The 21060-nt window shown below is 39.7% G+C and overlaps 1 protein-coding gene across 2 annotated transcripts in view; it reads left to right on the forward strand.

Moving 5' to 3' along the window:
* Positions 1 to 18678, forward strand: part of LOC120728194 (voltage-dependent calcium channel gamma-7 subunit-like) — a 40230-nt gene extending 21552 nt beyond the window's left edge. For both annotated transcript variants that reach the window (XM_040022991.1, XM_040022990.1), the window contains exons 4-6: positions 2148 to 2288; positions 10322 to 10467; positions 14528 to 18678. In XM_040022991.1, coding sequence (XP_039878925.1) covers positions 2148 to 2288; positions 10322 to 10467; positions 14528 to 15049 — 809 coding nt within the window. In that variant the 3' untranslated portion in view covers positions 15050 to 18678. The remainder of the gene's footprint in view (positions 1 to 2147; positions 2289 to 10321; positions 10468 to 14527) is intronic.
* Positions 18679 to 21060: the final 2382 nt, after the last annotated feature.

A 21060-nucleotide genomic window follows, 5' to 3' on the forward strand; every position in this document is an offset into this window, starting at 1 on the left:
CAATGTGGTCCTGTCTCTTTGAATTTGTTAAAACTCTGGCAGCTGAATTTTCAACAAGCTGGAGGCAGGAAATGGTCTTTTAACTCAGGCTTGTGTGCAGAGTATTACAATAGTCCAAAAGTAATGAGAGTATTAAAAATGAATAATTTTTACATGATTTCTTAGTTGGAGGAACCATGGCTGTCCTACATTACCGGTGTATAGGTGTAACCTGTGTTAGCTCTGTATCTAATATCACCCAAATACTGAAAATTCACATTTCACACATGATTTTTCTTCTACTCTCAGACATAAGATGCACAGCTTTCAGGTTTGGCTTATAAGTTTTCTCTTCCTTCAAATATCTGTTCCATGTAGGTTACTGATGTCTAAGAAATGGAAGCATCTGGTGCAAGATCTAATGAAAACAGTCTAGTCCGTTTTCAGCAGAAAGAAGATTGGTGCACTCTTTAGTTTATGTTTGGTGGCACAGCTGAGCATTAGGCTGTGGACAAACTGCACTGATTCAGATGCCACTGATGAGCAAGTGCCAAACCATTTCCTCGTGTGCTAACAAATGCTCCAGGCATGTCTGCATGTTTGCTAACATGATTTTTGTTAACTCAAACTTTTTGTAGGAATTCATAAATTAAGCCAATTATATCAGATTTGTTTTAAAATCAAATGTTGTTAATCAAATAACCTATGAAGCAACATTTTTATTTGAAAAAAAAAAAAGATAAACTATTTCAGAGTTCACCATTTCTTTTTTTCCTTTTGTCTTTGAGCTGTTTTAATGATTCAAGATGTTGACACTATGAACTGGCCCTCTGCATTTTGCTCTTTGAAGTAAAGCACACACTCAGTGTTGTTAAAGACACCAGGGGGAAGACGTGTGCGCCGCTTAATGCTAGATAAATGTCCTCAGGTACATGCACAAGTCATAACACTGCAGCAGCTCCGTCGGAGAGGTTACTGAATAAATCATAGACCTTACTCAACGTAACACTGAGCGAGCTCCAGCAGACTTCTGGTTCCTGTGCTTACTTGAAGATTTCTGACAACACAAAAAGACAAAGTGTTATCTTAACTGTTCAGTACAGTAGAAGTAATTCTTGTTCTTGTAAATAAAAGGGGATACACAGTCTCATCCTAATGAACTGGCTCTCCTATGTTGTGTCGGTTGTGTCTCCAGTAGGTATCAGTCTTAATACCCCTCACTGCATTGCATTGCATTGCATACATAATGTTGTTCAGCTTGTGTTTAGTTGTTTTGTCCTTGAGATTAACTAGTTTTGGCCTGGCTCTGCTCAACCGGGATGTTGTGCATGAGAAAAATTCTTTGCACGTCTTTACTTCACACCTTCATTCATGTGACCCTTGGTGACTCACGTGGTGACGTCGTGTGTAGACATCTCTCAGGACCACCTGCAAGGTGACAACGCCACAATGAGTTTAGTACCTGGAACTCGCCATCAGTTTTTAGAACTGGCAAAGCTTTTCATATGAGAGGTGACACAGCTTCATGATCGTAAAAGAAGGTCCATTTGCCTCCAACTCAAGTGCTTACGAGTACCATGAAGTAGATGACTAAGAACTTACACAGACCAACCACAATAAAGCTGAGGCTATATAAAATAAAAGGCAATTGGAAATAATATTACATACAACAACCAGTATGATGTTAAATGTAGTTATCTGGCTCTTAATGGTTTGATAGTTTTATGGTGAAATGGTGTGCTACAGTATGCTACACCTGTGTGGTTACAGTGGTCATCGGGGCAGATTTTCCACTTTTCCCACGACTAAAGAAAACACAGACATGTAACAACATGATAAACCTTAAATCATTTAAAATACACAAAACAACCCAAACACAAAGTCACAACGTTGTTATTATGTGCAGCAACATGACATTAGACATTTTTGGACTTTAGAGAAATATTCTGCACATTATGAAAAAAATCCACTTTATCGACTTCATGTGTCATAGTTAATTTGCTCGAAGCTTTATTTTTAATTCAGGAAATAATTTGGTAACATTTTAAATTATTCTTGATTAATGTGACCATTTCTGAAGGCTTAAACTTTTATGAGTTTGAAGTTTTCCTCATTTTTATTCGTGTCACACACTCCTTCTACTAATCCTCCTTCCTTTTTTTCTTCAGAAATGGTCCGGACCGCCACTCCCTTCCCCATGGTCTCCCTGCTCTTTGTCTTCACCGCCTTTGTAATCAGCAATATCGGGCACATTCGGCCGCAGCGCACCATCCTCGCCTTCGTTTCTGGTATATTCTTCATTCTGTCAGGTAAAGTTAATCTGAACCGAAAGTGTGAGTGGGATAAATAAAATATCCTCAGCCTGTGCACACTAACTGTTGTTTACTCATGGAAACAATCAAAACCTCACAGAACTCATGGAACAACTGCACACAACTACGCTTGTCTTGTCACAGTTTGTTTCCTGATTTCCCAATTATTCTGCTGTTTTTTTCGGTCATTGCAGAGCTGCCTCGGAGACAAACATAAGCGCACAGCTGTCGTAAAATCTGTGGACGGAGGGTCTGCAGAGAGAAAACACATTCTCTGGTTATACAAGAAACACAAAATCAAATGTTCTCATTGTATTGATGCCAAAAAATAAAAGTGAGCTCCATCAAATTAATGGAACATATGCACATCCTGAGGACATTTCAGCCGCCAGGCACTCTCAGGGGTTTATGATCAGGTGATTAAATCCAACTGTGAACTCTCATCAACTGCTTGCAGGTCAGTCTCTCCTTGCCTCGCTTTAAATTGCAGGCTTTACAGTCCGTGATGGTGGAAGATTTAAAGCTCATCGCAGTGCTACAGATAAAAAGGCTTTAGCAAAAGCTTTGTAGTCTATTAGGGATTATAGTGGTTGAGGTTATAGTTTCTATAATAGCATTTTTAACTTATTGTCCTTACAGTTAGTTGGATTGTAGTTAGAAATCTCTTCTCTTTCTTGTTGTGCTGTAGCATAACAGTTGTGAACACCTAAGCCTTGAAGGTGTCAAACTCCTCTTTCACCTGTCTGCTTAGATAAGATGTTAAATAGCAACCAGGCAGCAGAAGAGAAGTGCACTTGTTAAAAGTCAACATTCCTAAAGGTTAATAAAAGAGACGGTTCGGTGGATGAAGATTCGCTCTGCAGCTCTTCTAAGCGTTTCCCAGCTGACAGCTTGTCAGGCCATACCTTGTTCTTGCTGCTGGCTGAACAGTGAATGGGGCTTAATTCCAAATAATTGCTCTCCGCTGGAGGAGCTACAGGGCAGCAGTGATTTGAGGTCTTGCTGTGGGCTTTTGGTAAAAACTTTCAACATAAGTCAAGCCATCTGGAAAGTAGCTTTAGTACATTTTGACGTTTCAATCAGAAATTCAGTAATGAGGAGGTTGGTTTTATTCGGGATGACACATTTGGGGTCTGAGCCAAAACTCTCCCATTATCTCACTGCAGTAAGTGGACTGGACATCAACTTCCAGTCGAATTCTATCCCAGTGGAAAGTTACTAGGTGTAACTGTTTTGTGTGGTCACGCTTGGTGACCCGTATGGTGCTTTTAAAAAACGAGATTTACTTTATCTGTAACACTCACCCAAATTATATTATGCGGCTTAAAGTGTGCAGACAACCCTGACTAGATATATTTGGCCCGGAGGCATTTATCATGGGCTCATCTCCAGCAAAACATAGAGTTTTAAACAGCAGTGTGTCTCCAACATTTTTGAATGTATTTCAACATGACAGTGCCTTTTTATCATGCTGCCAAAGAAGAGGTTTTCCCTATTTTTGTGCAGAGGAACCTGCACAAAGACCCGACTTAAAGCTCATCTTCCTTTGGGATGTTAACTGCGAGCCAGGTCCCTTTACCTCTTGTCAGTACTGGAGCTCACTAATGTCTCTTTCAACTAAAGTGGAGCAAATCCTTGCAGCCAACCAAAGAGAAATTGTCATAGTGACAACTTAATGTCCACAGCTTTGGAGAGACATGTTCACCAATGGAAATGGATTCAGTGGTAGTTGTTTACATATCTTTCTAAGGTGGTAACATACTTTATACCCAGAGACTGTATTGTGCTGTATTATGTACTGTATTATGAAAGAGATTTGTCTTTGGACTCTTTCACCACGTTTTATTTTACTGGCTCAACAACACCTAAAAACCCAATTCAGCAATAATAGGTAATAATCCCTCTTTGTTGACTCAGGTTTGTTGCTTCAGTCTCTGTGCACAGAAACACACATTAAATGTGTTGTTTCACTTCTTTAAAAAAACCCAAAAGGAGCGACTGCCTGCTTCAGTCAGACGTTATCAGAGGCGATAGCAGGCAAAAGTCAAGACAGATACTGCAAAATAGCCAAGAGAGCATCTGTCAGAAAATTGTGAAATAAAAGGAGCATATGCACTCGGTGCACTCTCAGTGCTGCTGTTTATGTCTAATGTGACAGCTGCACATTAGAGCCCTGCAAATGTAAAATTGGTACATTAAACATCTGTGCATTCAGTTCAGATGCTGTCCCGCAGCCGGATAAGGGAGATGTGGAAAGCACATTAGTGTTTGTTCCAGCAGACTTGTAAATTCCTGTGACTGACACATTTTCCTTTGTGATTTTAGTTTTCCTTTACCAGTTAATCTATATCTCACTTAGAGCATCTTGTAAAAGACTGAGTGAGAATGTGACATTGATTTTAAATTTGCTGTAAACTCGTAAAATACTGCAGACCAAGTTATTTGCTTGTATGGTGACCTAAAGAGTAATGACAGTTAAAATAAAACCACCTTTGTTAGACTAAAATCTCACTTTAACATGCACATGCAAGTACCGCTATGAATATCTGTAAATGATTTACACTGATCAGTGGTCAGTATTCCTAATGTGTTAAAACAAACCACTGAGAAAACAGGTAGGAGTAAAAATTCTATCTATTAAAAACAAATGTGGATCAACAGTATGAAAAACAGAGCTGCTTTGTCCGAGGGTCCAGCAGGATTTTGTTTTAATGAGCTTAGTGTCTCAGTTGTGCTTTAAGAGTCAGTGCAGCCAACAAGGTGACATCACCTCCTCGTGTCGCTGCAGGAAGGCCGGGTGACGTTTTTGCTCAGTTTCCTCGGATGGTCCATTAGTTGCTGAGATTTAGTTTTGCTTGAAGTCACTCTCTCTCTTACTATGAGCCGATAAGATGACATCACCTTCCTGTTTCTCTTTCCTTTTTTATTATTTCGTGCATGAGGGAGCTTTACCTCGCAGATGCCAGCTTAGCATGGTGGAGTGCTGACTGGACACATGATGTCATAGGAATGTCGCCAAGCCAAGGAGAAACACATTTATGCATCGACACGAGTCAAACACACAAATCTGTGCATGAAACACATATTACCAAACACCAAATATGTGTATGCACACATGATAGAATTTGCATTAATACGCATTGTTTTTGCTGTTTTTTTATATATATATGTTTTCATTATTTTCCCTTTTATAAATATATATCATGTGTTATCACCCAGTGTGTCCGTGGGTGGGCACAGTGGACACCCAAGTCTGTGAATGTGATAACTTGGTGACATAGGATTTTAAAATTCACCCCATAGGTGCATTTACTAAAAACGTCTGATGAGTTCAAGTTCCCGTGACCTTGACCTTTATTTAGGTCAATAAAGGAGGGCATGCTTTAGGGTCGCCTTGTGATCGATGAGTGATGGCCAGATGAGCTTGTATATCTTTGGATTTTCAGCCCTTTTCATGTTTGTCGCTGATCGCATCTTGTTTCTAAAAGCTAAGTGAAAATAAAGTAAATCTTCAAACAATAAGGCTTCATAAAATAATGGGTATTGTGACACCTCTATTTTATATAAACTACACCTGCATGCATGTCGTCTGTCAACGCATCTCGTAACTACCTTCGGTCTTCTTCTATTCTAACTCGCTTTTCCACATCCTTCTCCCAGTATACCCAGTATCTGTCCTCTCCATGTGTCCAAGCTAATTAAACAACACCTCTCTTGCAGCTGATGAGTCCAACCAGAGTTGTCTTAATCCTTTCCGTCCTTGTCACTCCCAACTCAGGATCTGTAGCTGCCTCTAGTTCTGCGTCTATCTTTTCCTCAGCTGCACATTTCCAAGCCGTAACTGGTCTCATGACCATCTCGTCGATGCCACATTTCATTAAGACTGAAACTCTATAATTATGTGGTCTTTAAATGGGAATTTGAAGTCTACTAATGAAAAAAAGAAAAAAAAAAGGTCTATTAAGAGCATCTGAAAGAGGATCAGTTTTTATATTTTTTATTCTGTTTTTTAATTTTATGTTTGTTTGTTTGGAAAACAGACTCTCAGAATAAACCCTGACAGCCTCTTTTCACCTTTGCTGAAGTTCTGTGGCTTAAAAAAAAGAAAAATCAACAACAATTGTTGGGCTTCTTTTGAGAAGTAGAAGATTTCTGTCCTGTTGTTCACGGCTGAAAGCGTTAGGTGAGAAATCGATGGCTGATGATTGCCAGTTTCACTTCTGAACAGCAAATTGACGACACTTAAGCTCACTTCTATTGTGCGCTGTTCCCTTGTTGTTTGCCATAAAAGAGCACGCTCCACATATCAGTGAGAATGACATCACGCGGTTGCAGAAAATCAGCATGTGTGTATTTGTCTTGTGAAAACTTGCCATCAGTCACAAAGCAGCCTGAGGTTATAACATGGTGACTGTGTACCAGCTGTTTCCTCTGTTTTCTCCTGTCTGTCCTTCCTCCAGTAATTTTCTCCCCTCTCTGCTGTTTCTCCACCTCCTCTCCAATGAATGTGTGTGTGCTCATTCATGTGTGTTCATGGGTCCTAGCACCACATGTCTGGGAGGCTTTTACTGAGATGTGCATTCTGTTCACAACACTGCCATCTGATGGCCAAATGAAGGAAATACAGTGTTCAGACTAATCTCCTTCGTTTTCCACTAATAGAGCGGTTTGACGTTGAACTTAAAAATATCACAATATAGATGAGTACTCACCAAAGTCTTGTTGCCTGTAAATACAGTATATGATAACAATTTTCTTTTTGATATGTACTGACTTTTCTGTAGGTGGGACCTGAATCATGCACCCTGTTGTCTTTTGTTGGATTTTTCTTGTCAACTTTTATCTTTTCTTGAAATTGAAAGGTCAATTACTATTTTGTATCCTAGATATTAGTCTGTTACACAAAGAAAAAGTATCTAGTGAACATGTATTTTCAGTCAGGAGTAGTGCGTGACCAGCACTGGTTGCATCTATTGCTTGATAAATATATCTGTGGCGGAGGTGTGGTCCCTGGCTCAGCTGCAGGGGAGGAGTGAGGCAGTGCCAAGGAGGCTGGAGGGACAGGTGTCGGGGATTTCACTAACGAGGCTTCTCCCTTTACATAGTGAAGCTGGAGAGCTGGAGGAAGTTGTGTGTGTGAGACCAGCTGAAAAGCTAAAGTGGGTGTTGAACCTGTCATGTATTTTTCAAGCATTTTTATGCGATTTGCAATAAACGCTCCTCAAATTGTTGCAGTCTGTTGGGTCAATCGCTACAATGTTCCTAAATAATATTGCCTTCACTGTAAGCTGTCTCAATCATCAACGTAGGGGAAAACAATGATAGGATAATTCATGACATCATGTTGTGCAGCTGTGTCCGACATACATTTACATTTTTAAGGAGGAGCACAGCAGATCTGCTGAGCTACAGCGTCTCTGTGACATGTCAGTGTAGCAGCCTAAATATGGCTTAACACATTTTTGGAAGCTCCATGTAGGCTAGTGTTTATATATTTATTTATTTATTTCAGTGTTATGTAGCACAGTCTATGAGATGAATTCGCCGGTGACACTTTTAGAGAAAATGAGCTGTAAGGTGATTTTAAGTGGAAGCATCTGCATCATTTGCTGTGTTTGGAATGAGAGGGTTTCACTGTTGAAGGATTTTGCAGGTCAGTTGCTGTGGTTAGTCTGTCGACAGGGGAGGAACTGACGCACTCCTAATGAGGCTTCGCTTCTCCCATACGAAGTGTGTTTGTGGGATTGTGTTCTTGTTTATCTCTGTTTGCCACAGCACAGCTTGTTTCTCAGCCTATTTACAGTACAAGCAGGACACATTATCATTAGCTATTCCAGCTACAAAGTGCACACATGCACACAAATACACACACACACACACACACAAACAAGAAGAAAGGCCCATTCAGATGGGATTAGTATTTCAGGGTAACTGGGGAATGCAGCATTAGCCTCGCCCCTCCTGATTTACTGGTTATTTGTAGTTTGGAGGTTTGTTAAACATTTATGAGGGATAGAGAACTAAATGTCATAAGCTGCTTGTTTCTTTCTTTTTGCTCTTGTATTTAACATGAAACTGTTTTGACTCAAAAATGATACACTTTGCACATTTAGATGAGTATATAGTGGTGTCTTATAGTATATTATGCCCTGTCCAAAACATTGGTATGTACAGTTGTTTGTCTTACTGTGTTTACAGTGACAGTCCATTATTTTAATTGTCAGAATAAACTCATCTTAACCTCTTGGCTACACTAATTTCCAGGAGCCCTAAACGGTGACAGTAAAGGTCGCAGAGGAGCTGTTATCATTTTTGAGTCATTGTGGTCACGTTTTATTACAAAAAACAGAAGTATGTGTTTTAGATATGTTATTTGATCCATTTATACTTTTAATTCCTAACTATTCTCCACAGTGGAGATGAGCTAATGAATCCACTGTAGGACCATGACTGCTTCAAAAACTGTGTGTAAAATGAACTAATACTAGAATGCAATGATTTGCAAATACATTGAACCCCATATTTAATTGAAAAGAGTAACTTAAAATGTATAAAAAATCCTATGGCATCTACACATGTTGAGTACATCGCACCCCGTGTCTCAAACAGAGGCTATCTAAACTTTAACCTCCTAGGACCTGGCGTCCACATATGTGGACATCACATTTTGGGTTATTTAGACCAAAATACTCAATTTTGCTCTACAAGGGCCTGATATCCACTTACGAGGACATTATACTGCTACTGTTCTATCAAAATTTTAAACGAATATCCTCATATGTGGCTCTGACTTTTCATAAAAAGAAAAATAAGGTAAAAAAAAATCTGGTAATTCTTTATTTTTACATTCATTGGGCCCCAATATGCCCAAATATCAAAGAGAAATTAAAAATGCATGCTGTGGAAGAGTTCAGGTCTTAGGAGGTTAAAGACTAACAGTAGATAGTGTCATGGCACTGGCTCTGTAAATTCTGGTTTCAGTTATAATTCTTTGATGTCGTATGCTTCATGGTTCTGTTTCCTTGCCTCCCCTGTGTCCACATTTCATATGTAGTCTGTCATGTCTTGTTTCCTGTTTTTCTTTTCACAGTCTCACATCCTGTGTTTCACAACTGTATTCAGTTTTGCTTCCTCCCTGTCTCATTTTGTCTGATTACTTCCAGCTGTGTTTCCCTCCTGTTTCCCATCCCCTCATTATCCTCTGTGTATTTAGTCCTCTGTCTTCCTCTGCCAGTTGTTGCGTTGTCCCACATTGCTGTGCGTCCTTCTTGTGGTCCTTGGTCTCCCTGGTGTTCATCGTTAGCGTCTAGTTTGTCTGTTTATTGTTTCCTAGCTTCCACGTCCTTTGGTTCCAGTTTAGATTATGTTTTCTTAGTTTGTATTTTTTTTTAGTTTTTCTACAGTGCAATAAATCTGCCTCTCTTACTTAATCCCTTTGAGTTTCGAGTCCTGCTTATCTACAACTATCTACAGCTAGGTGTTCCCGTGTGATCTTAAAGGTGTTTGGGTCAAGTTTTCCTGTTCCGTACTCTGCTGTTTGTTTATGAAAGCAGATATAAGCTATATATTAGAAAACCAAATAAAACCTTAACGCTGTCAAATAATAATCCATGTTTTTGAGATTAAGTTTTTGAAAAATAAAACACCTTCTGTGTTTCCTAAAGGGTCTGCACAGTACCAGCATCTAACTGCAGCCTACTCAAATGTGATGACAAGCAGACTGCAAATAAAAAAACAGAAAGCTTTTTGTAACTTAAATCATGTCCCTTTTATTCGACTTCTGCATATTCATGTGCAGATATGTGTTTATAGAGGTTACCAGCCTGCAGGAATACCCTGTTCCCGAGGGAGTTCCAGTGCCTGCTCTGGGGAAAGCAGATGGCTCAGAATAACATCCAACACTTGACTCATCTTCTGATGTTATATTTTACTTATGCAAGGAGACATGGATACGCTATATTATCATACAGCGAGACCATCTATCTTTCTCACTGTGTGATTACCATATGTGTGTATTTGTGCTCTTGCAGGTCTTAGTCTGGTGGTGGGTCTGGTTTTGTACATCTCCAGTATTAACGATGAGGTGATGAACCGACCTCGAGAGCCTGAGCAGTTCTTCCACTATCACTACGGCTGGTCCTTTGCCTTTGCCGCCTCCTCCTTCCTCCTCAAAGAGGTGATCGAAGCACGCTAATACGCACCACCACACGCATTCACAAAGAGTTAATCAAGCACGAACACGCACGGCTGCTGCACACAGACAAACACGTGAGTGATCGCATGCTGAACGGAAAACTCACACACTGCAGATGTGCTCGGGCACAGTGAGAAGTTCCCAGTGACACAAAAATGTGCTGCTGCTCAACATTTATAAGCCTTAATGTTCACGCAGAGATTGTTTGGAATCTTGCTTGGATGTCGACCATGCTGTCTAAACATGTGCGCACACACACACACACACACACACACACACACACACACACACACACACACACACACACACACACACACACACACACACACACACACACGCGCACGCTTGCTGAAAATGCAGACTTATTCAGCTAAACACACACACATTTAAAAAGTGCCTGCGTAGGAGCCCGTCATCCTGCCTGCATCAATATTCATAAATGTTAATAGCTTGAATACTTGAGGGCAGCAGCTCTGTCGCAGCACAGCTTCATATGCATCCAAATATTCCTCACTGGGAGAAAGAGGGTGCTTCACTCCTCCTTCATCCTTCATTCCTTCCATTTCATCTCTGTCCCTTTTGTCTTTCTCCTTTCCCTTTTCCTGCTGCCTCTTCTCTGCCTAACTCAAGTCTTTTCTCTCTTTATATGTCCTCTACTTTTATCTTGTCTCTTTCTCTCTCCTTTTATCTTCAGTTCTTTAATCCTCTGTTGTCCCCTCCTTCTTCTTCTTCTTATCTCCTCTGCTGTCCTCTTGCATGGTGTGGCTTAACTTCATCTTTTGCTCTCTTCTTTGCTCTCTTCTCTCTTACTTCATATTTCTTCCCTTCCCACTTCTTTTTTTCGCCATCGTTTCTTTGATCTTAGTCCTCCCTCTTCAGTTATCTTTCAGTCTATAATCCTGTTTTCTTCTCCTCCAGTCCTCGCTTAAATCTTTGACTCATGTTTTCTTGCTTAGCTTTTGCTTTGATTCTCCTGTTAATTTTTTTTTAATTCACGTCCCGTCTTTATTTTTGTCCTCCATTTCCTCTAAATTTTTCTTATTCATTCCAATTTTTATCCTTTCTTCTATCCTCCCATCTTGTTTCCCATCTTTCGTGCCCATAAAGTGGCTGTCATCTGTCTTTATCGCGTCTTCACCTGCTGTAATCACACGCTCCTCCTAATCTTCTATTAGTCTTGCCCCTCTTTTCCTATTTAATCCTCTTTTCGCTCATTTACCTGTCGTCTTTCCATTCCTTTGACATGGGTTTATCCGTCTTAGCATCTTTACTCATGCATGTGTCACTCAGGCATCCTCTTCTTCTTTTTCTTTTTTTTTGCTTTTCTAATCATCCGTTCACTCGCTTCCCCCTTTTTTTTTTTTTTTTTTTTACATGTTTTATCACTTCATTCCTTCATCTTACTTCCTCTCCTTTTATTTATTTTCTTTAACTCTGCCCTCTTTCCATACCTTATCTTCTCTTTTCTTCCCCACTCTTCTTCTAACCTGCGCTGGAATAGCAAAGAACATTTAACTACACAATTTTTCTGTCTCACACACACACACACACACACACACACACACACACACACACACACACACACACACACACACACACACACACACACACACACACACACACACACACACACACACACACGTTCATCAGCATTCAGGTTTCAGGGTTGTTGTAGCGATGATGTTGTGGATGAATAGTGAATGAGCTGTGAATGCTCAGCGGATGCCCGGGTGAAAACATGAATACATTTTTGATAATGGCTCATTCCGCTGAGGAGCACCGAGCCTTTTTGTCAACTCTCTGCAAAATTAGTACGGATTTATTTCATCCCCCCACCCTCCTCCTTATGGTGTGTTGCACTTTAGGGAGGATGATGCTGATTCTTGTGTTTAGTAAATCTTTATGCGTATGGGAATTTTCTGGGAACTCTGCATTGTTCACTTTGGCTCCCTTAAGCAATGCAGATGTTGTCGTGTCATGGATGGAGAGAGAGAGAGGCCTGTTCCCGCTTCATCTAATTTATGGGTTTTTTTTGGCAGACATTGTCAATGCATCAGCGTCACTTGCATTGCTGTCTATCCTAAACTATATTACTAGAGCTGTTTTGAATATGGCCAGTTAGATCTGAAATTCTATAGCCAGTAGGTATGTTTTGGATTATACATGTGATTTCGGTCATTTTACATTTTTTTAGAAGCTAACTACTTCCACTATAAGAAAGATAGCAATAATATATATGCAATATTTCCAAAAGTATTTGCTCGTCTGCCTTCACCTGCATGTGAACTTGAGTGACATCCCATTCTTAATCTATAGATTCTATAGCTACAAAGGATGTGATGTCGACACACCCTTTTCAGCTATAACAGCTTCAAATCCTTTGGGGATTTTAGAAAGTTTTTTCAGAACCTTTGTGAGCTCAGACACTGATGTTGGAGATAAAGGTCTGGCTTGGTCTCTGCTCTAATTCATCCCAAAGGTGTTCTGTTGGGTTGAGGTCAGGACTCTGTGCAAGGCTCTCGATGTGAGATACTCATCATGTTGGTGTTATTCCTGGATCTACAAAACGTTGATTGATCTGTTTCTTTAAAGATTTTTCATGAAAGGACATCGGCAAGTTATTGTCCAAGCTGCAAAGCTATGACATCATAATTATGTGATTTGTCAGATGCAATGTTGATCCTAGAAAAACATCAACACAATGATATCAGATAGACCGTGCAAGCCAATCAAGTTCTTCCACACCAAACTCAATCATCTATGTCTGCAAGGTCCTTCCTCTGTGCACTGGTGCACAGTGGCAGCACTGGTGCATGTTGGGACTGCATAATGATTACAGTTTCTTCCTTTTGAATGAAGGTTTATAGTCCCAAAGCATAGCTTCTATATCTTACTATAGATGATAGGGAAGAAGTCTACCTGCAACTAAACCTGAGCTGTGATTACAAATATTAGCCATAAGGAAAAGCTACTAAATTGTTCTTCTCCTTTAAGGTCATTGTTCCCATGGACCTCAAACTTGTTTCACAAACAAATATCAAATTCTTTCATCGCTGGTGGAGAGATGGGACTCAACCAAGAGGTCAAATAGCAGTTTTCAGTGCAAGACTCCATTGTGTCCAAGCTACAATTCACTCGCTGGGCCCACGTCCTCATTTGAGGTTTGACAGCATTTTAGTAGATAAAGGTAAATGGCTTGGACATGAATTGAGCTGCAGTTCAGGGAAGACCTAGAAGGGGACTGGCGGTGGCTCCCGGGCCTGGCAGATCCACATGTACTAATGAGAAGCGAAGAAGTTAAAGAATTGAAAAGGGGACAGAGGGTGGGGCACGTAAATGAGAACAAACAGGGGGAACATATATAGATGAGAACCAGAAGGAGTGTGTTTGGAGGCATGGTTCTGCTCCTGAAATTCAGATACTTTATCTCCAAAAAGAAACATCAGGTCAGCACCGTGACCAGCACAATGGTGTTACTTTTCTCGACATTCATAGACTTGTCGAGTTGACGTTGTCCCCCTGATTCACTCAGGATCACACTCAAAGATGCACAAATGCAAGTGGTCATTACCAATAAGTTTGATGTGTCACATGACCCTCTTCCTATTGAAAAAAACAAAAGTTGTATCCAAGATGGCCGACTTCTAAATGGCCACCATGGTCACCACCCATCTTGAGGAGTTTGCCTCCTCACATATACTAATGTGCCACAAACAGGACTTTAATATCACCAACCATTCCCATGTTATTACGGTGTGTCCATATAAATGGCCCAACCCACAGTCCGTCATTGCCACAATGATGGACTGTGGAGAGAATTACGTTGCTTTTGTCTGGAAAAGCATGACAGACATGCTGTATCACTGCAGAGGACTGTGTTTAAAAAGCCAGATTAATAGAGCAAGATACATCATGCTTAACAACAAACCTAAAAAAAACGAAAGAAAAACGAATCAGACCAAATAATATTACCACTGGATGAATCTACAAAACGACAAACAGGATATCTTGTAACGTTGCAGTATTTTGTTTGTGTCTCCAGGGTGCAGGAGTGATGTCTGTCTACCTCTTCATGAAGCGTTACGCTGAGGAGGAGCTTTACCGGCCCCACCCTGCACTGTACCGCCCCCGCATGTCTGACTGCAGCGACTACAGCGGCCAGTACCTCCACCCAGACTCCTGGGCTCCACCACAGCGAGGCCGCAGTGCCTCCGATGTCTCCTCTGACATCTCCATCCAGCTCAACCAAACTCCACCCCAGCAGCCATTTCCCAAGGGGGGCAGCAGCTCCCAGGCAACACCCTCTTCCTCTGGACCGTCATCAGCTGCCAGCTACCAGCTCCAACCAGCTTCTTCCTCCTCCACCTCCTCCTCATATCCACATCCTCTTCACCCAGGTGCCACCTCCACCCTGTCCAGGGGTTCACATATCCACTCCCACCCTCAGCCACACCCTCACCCGAGTGGGCCTGCACCCCAGTCCCTGCCTATGGCGGCGCCACCCTCTGCCGTGCCTCCTCCACGCTACCACGCACACATGCGAATGAGCGCCTCGCCATGCTAGGCTACATATGGAGGGCGCAGGAGGGAAAAACACATCTGGGGTTGGGGATGAGGGTGGGGGGTTAGATTGGTTCTGTTACAGCGCTTATACACCACACGACAAAAACACACATGAACACAGATCCCGTACCCGCCAAGTGTGTGGGAGGAAGGGTTGTAGCAAAGAAGTAGAAGAAGTGAGGTTTAAGGAGATCAAAAAAGAGGAGAGAAAAGAGGGGAGGAGGTGAAGAGAAGCAGGTGGGCGGAGGGATGACTCACTGCTGATGCTGAGCCCGAGATGAAGACAGACACTCAACAAAACTTTTAACACGCTGGGAGGGAACATGGGAGGGAGTGAGAGATACGATGATTAGTAGCAACAAGACGTTTGTGGGGTTTCTGACGGGTACATTCATCATCACGGCCATGATACACAGGCAACAGTGTCAAACAGCACAGGAAACAGGAAGCTGAATCATTTCCAAAATGCTGTCCATTCACAAAAACAACATAAATGTTGAATTATGAATCATATGAAAACATTACCCAAATTTCTTGTAATTAATGTTTTCATATTTTTGTGAATGTGGTTGGGAAGGTCGATGCAGTATCTTGATTACTTTAGAAATAAATCTTGGTTTCATGGAAGTAACACCTTAGTAATGATTATTAAAAAAATATGTATATTATTATAATTATTGTTTACATTTTGGTATTTGTCCATAAGGGAAGCTACATGCAGTAGACTTTTGAGGGTGTTACATCTAACACAGCTCACAGTTTTCAGAGAATACATCTAAATTTGACTCCGGTGGTCTCAGTTAAAGGAGGACTTTGACCATTGAATGTTTGTTTGCACATTTTCACATTGTGTAAACCATATTTATTTTATACCTTTAAAATCTGGTTCACAACTAGGATGGACCATCTTTTAAGGCTATTTATTCTGATTTAAAACAAAATTATCTTGATTTTATTTAGTAATTTATTTCATTTTACAACAACAAAAAATAAGAGTTTTAATTAAATTTCAGAAAAAATTTATCTTCATGGAAGAAAAGTTTAGAAAAAAAGTAAATAAAAGTACTTTTATTTCCCACAGGTTCCCATATTAATCCAAAAGGCCAATGGAAAAATCCTTGGTGAAATTTCTAATCTCCAGTTTGAGCTATAAAACAAAAAGACATCCCTGCATTACCACATCATTTTACAGTGCAGATGTAAAGAAATAAATAAAATGTTTGACATAAGTGTGCTGTAAAAAGGCCAGCAGACAAGCTCTAATAAGGCCTAGCTACTTTAACATATTAAAAAAATGTTATTAGTGTTTATTGAAAAAGAAACATTATTTAATGTTTCGTCTGCTTCCACATGGAATTTCCAGGTGTATTTAAATTTAACACCACCACATCCTTCAGTTCTTCCCAACCCTGTTCATGAAAAACCATCTTTATGATGCAGAGTGCCCAGTGTATTAATAATCAGTATCACTTATCACTTTTGCCCTTGTACCATGACCTACAGGTACAACCAGAGGTAAACTGTGTATTAATAGAGATTTATACTTCTAATGTACAGATCTTCTTCTCCCTCTTCTGCGATCTTGCTGAAATAAATGTTCTCCCATATGTTTAAGATGTTTTAGCTATCAAATTTTCTAAGTTGTTTGTATTAGAAGTTGGAAGCTTTGAGAATGAATGTTTAACATTTTGAAGACTGAAGCAGAAGATGTAACTGAGACTTTTTAACTGAGCACAGTCAAAGACCATCTGTGGGAGCTTCACAGGTTGAAGGTTTCCATGACCTGAGCGAATGGGGACTGTCTCTTTCAGCGGTGATCACCCATGGTACAATCAAACTGGATGCCCTGGAGTTTTGATGTTGACGCCATGAACTTAGAATTTATTGTCTTAGATGTATACTTAATACTACATGCAGATATGAGAAAATGTAAAACCAGGTGGAGATTGAATTTCATTTGAATCTATTCAATTCACTAAAAGAACTCCAATAGGACTGAACTTACCTTGCCTTTTTTACTTGGTTGGTTTCATACGGAGTTATTAATAATTGATTATCTACCAGTTTTCTAAAATAAATATCCAAGGAAGATGGCTCTTTCCATTTGTAGTGATTTATATTTGGCGCTTTGTTTCTGCTCTGTCTGACGTAGCCTGACGTAGCAACAGCAGCAGCAAACTCTCAGAGCTTCCATCAGTGACAACAGATGTGTCATTAAGGCCCCGGTCACACAGGTCAGTGATGCCCTGGCAACCTCTGGTTACTACGGAAAATATCTAAATTCCCTAAAAAAGTTGGTAAATACTGAATGTTCCTGGTTGTCACTGGGTGAAATTGATTGCTAAGGAGGTGCTGCACCAACAACCTCCTTGTGATTGCATTGGTGGCTAGCAGATTGCCATAGTTGCATGTAGTTTGCATGGCAGATACCAACTTGTCTGCAAACACTTGCCAACTGCTCTCTGAGCTGTAGTGGAATACATGGAATTTGAAGGGCAATACAAACCAGAAATGGAAAATGTTTGCTTTCAAGTAAAAGTTGTGCCTTCCCACTGCAACTAATACTTTTATTTTGAAGGCCGTTGGTCTCTTGTTTCTGGTTTATGTCACACTCTTCACAGTTTTACTACCACTTAGTAGTACCACCACCATGTAGTTGGCACATGTTTGCAGACATTGGCATTTTTAATGCAAACTACAGATGACTGCAGCTTCCTGTTAGCAACTACAAGGAGGTTTTTAGTGCAACATTGTAACAACCACTCGTAATTGATTACAGAATATACATTTTCTGGTAAGAGAATGCACGTTTCACTTGTAAGCAGTGGTTACTAGATGTTCAGCCTGTGTGATTGGGGCTTTAGTCAGATACTGCATGACAAGGACAAGCCTGGGTTTAGGTAGACTGCGAAAGCGTTTTGAATCCCGATAGCTTAAATTGTGTGAACTCTGTGAGGTTTCACAATGAAATGATCTAACGCTGTTTAACTTTGGTGCACTTTGGTGACGGTGTTCTTACCTGAACTGACAGGTTCATAATGGAATCTCAATCTTCCTGGTTTGTTATAATGAAATAGTGTGTTTATATAAAGAACAGATGGAGGTCGAGGCTTTGATGAACATAAACTTGGATGGAGAGCAAACTAAAAATGGGTATGATTCCAGGTTTTCGTGCTTTAATATGTATTTAGTTTAGTTTAAAAAGTTTAAAAACACTTTTAATCTGCACATTTTAAATCCTCATATTATAAATCTTTTTTAAACAACAAGATAGAAAATTTAAGGTCACCTATGTTTACAGTTTGTAGCATAACAGAAAAATGTTAGTCCTTCCAATATTACAGAGAGCAAGTTTGGGATTATTTGGAATTATTTGGATTGTTTGGGGTTATTTAGAAGTATATTGAAAAAACTAACTGAATAAAGCTTCCGATTCTGAGTACCTATAAATATGTTACTATGAAACACATTTTCCAGTTTGCCTCCTATCCAAGTTCTCCTGTTGCACAGTGACCAGAAAGATTGCTTGTTTTTGTAGCATATTAACAATCATGCCTAGCATAGGGCATTGTTTGTAGCCATTTTTAGACCTACTGGGGAGAAATGTTACGCTTACAGCCTGTGATACTGTTAACGAAAAACATTGTAGCAAATTAATTGCAGTGTTAATAGCATATTTTATGAATATTTGCTATGTGAAAATGAAATAGAAAATTCTTTAGCAGCTGATTATGAGAGCTTCTGCTTTATGTTTTGAGATGTTTATTTTAAATGCCAAAGCTGAGCATCCTTGCTGTGTAGCGAGCACACACAAACACACACACACTAACACAAACAGACACACACACACATACAGATATATTTATGTAGCTGACCTCTGAGGGTTTTTTTTCTTGATACAAATAAATCAGAACGGTGTTTTTGAGGACATCACATTAGAGATGTAGAGCTCTGATTCCGTGAACCACTTTTGAAAAGTTTACTTCCTTTATTCAGCGCAGACGTTTCCTCAGACTGTGATTTGGGTGTATATATGTTCTCACTGTATATTCTTTATGCCAGTTACCCTGGATATGTTTACATTATCAATGATAGGGGAAAAGTTTACATTAATGATTCATGATCAGACAATAATTGGCCATGTTATTACTAAAACATGTTGGTTCCAATAGAGACTTTTGTTTTCAATATTCCTGAAAATGTACTATTTGCAGGATTTTAATCTGCCAGCAGTGTTTTGTTTAAAAGTTTAAAATCAATAAAGCTTGCCTGGATCCAGCCTCCTCTGTGTTTAGTTGTTCATAATGTGCACTCATTTAAAAACTCTTGTGGGAATTTGAGCAGTAGTTTGGAGACAGTTTGTTTGTTAATTAAAATTGATCGAAAGAAAATAAAATGAAATAAAATGTTATGCGTCACTCGTGTTTAAAACTGTTATAATTTTGTCAGTTGATAGTTTATATAAAGACACAATTTATTAAAGGGAACAAATTATAATTTTACTTATCTTATGGTTGAAGTGGTAGGTGATCATAAATGTGACCAAATGAAGTCAGTGTTTACACTGTGAGTGGTAGATCTTACTTTACTCACTAGCAAATACAAATACATGGATCCTCTTCTCTGAAACCTGGAATGACCAAAATTTCAAAAACAGACTCAGTCACTGATTTCACATCATACTGAGTGAAACACTGAGTCCATAATTCCAACAGCAAAGTGGTCACATAGGCCAGGGCAAATGGCCATTTCCCCCTGAGGTGTTTTTGCAATCACAGGTATCGCCTCCTAGTGGCCATTAAAAAATATACAGGTTTAAGGCACTTCTGCACTGGCATCACTTTTCACACCTGGAAGCTACAGCCATATTTTATACTGCCTATAGTGTGAATCGGGGTGGGCATTTCATATATTTCTGGCTCTGTATCATGTCATGAGAGAGAGGATAAAACGGTTATGGCAAGCACATGGCTCTGTGTATGAGACCAGAAGCTCCACCTGCACCCACCTCCTGCCTACGGTTTCTTTTTTCGAGTGACAAGCGCAGCCAATCACAAAAACTTAAATGGGGAGCTGAAAGAGCTTCTTTTAGACAAAGTGACTGAACCAGATTATAGTGAAGTATGAATCATACCAAAGTGGTCCGGAGTCAATGAATGAAAATAAGGAAGTACAGCAGGTCCATGTTTAAAAGGACTAAATACAATGGTTTTAACATAATGCGTCATGATGGATATCACTGCTGAACTAGTCAGTTATCTCAGTAATAAGTAATCTCCAGTCCTTAGCAATCCAACTGGGATTATTTTTAACATTTTCACCATTTTTCCACCTTTCACCACACATCCTGGGCTACTGAGGGCAAAGGATCGGCTTCAAATGTCACAGGAGAAGAAATCCAGATCAGGTTACACAGTGAGTGAAAAATTGATTAGTTCAGAAACATATTTGCATGTCTTGATATCAGCACTTATGTAACAATGGCAAGCCTGAAAATGAAATGCATTATGGCCCCTTATTAAAGTATGACTCACCTCTTGCATAACACATTTGCTTACTAAATCGTTTTGATGTTATATTTTTGTGGAATATTAAATGATATTAAATGATTATATTATATTTATTCCAGAATGCACCAAACCAGTATAATATCTATATAAGAGCACACCATAGATAAATTACATAACTTTGCGCTGATGTTTCTGCAGTCAGTAACTAAGGAACACCAAACAGTTTTGAACCAGAAGGCTTCAGCGCTACCTGGCTAACTTTTTTGAGGCATTGCAGGTAAAACTATTCCTGTTGTAGCATTGTTTAATGTTGTGTTTTTTAACTTAACTATCATCTTTGCTGCAGAAGCATTTAGCATTATGTATGGCATAGCAAGTTGCAAATGTTCACAAAATGCAGTAGCATCACAATCACAGTAAAATTTTATTTCTCAGCATACCATGGTGAAATTTGCATGATGTACAAGCAAGTATGTAGTGCATTGCATGTGTACTAGGAATG

The sequence above is a fragment of the Simochromis diagramma genome, unplaced genomic scaffold (genome assembly GCF_900408965.1).
Source record: "Simochromis diagramma unplaced genomic scaffold, fSimDia1.1 OVJJ01000307.1, whole genome shotgun sequence".
NCBI lineage: Eukaryota > Metazoa > Chordata > Actinopteri > Cichliformes > Cichlidae > Simochromis > Simochromis diagramma.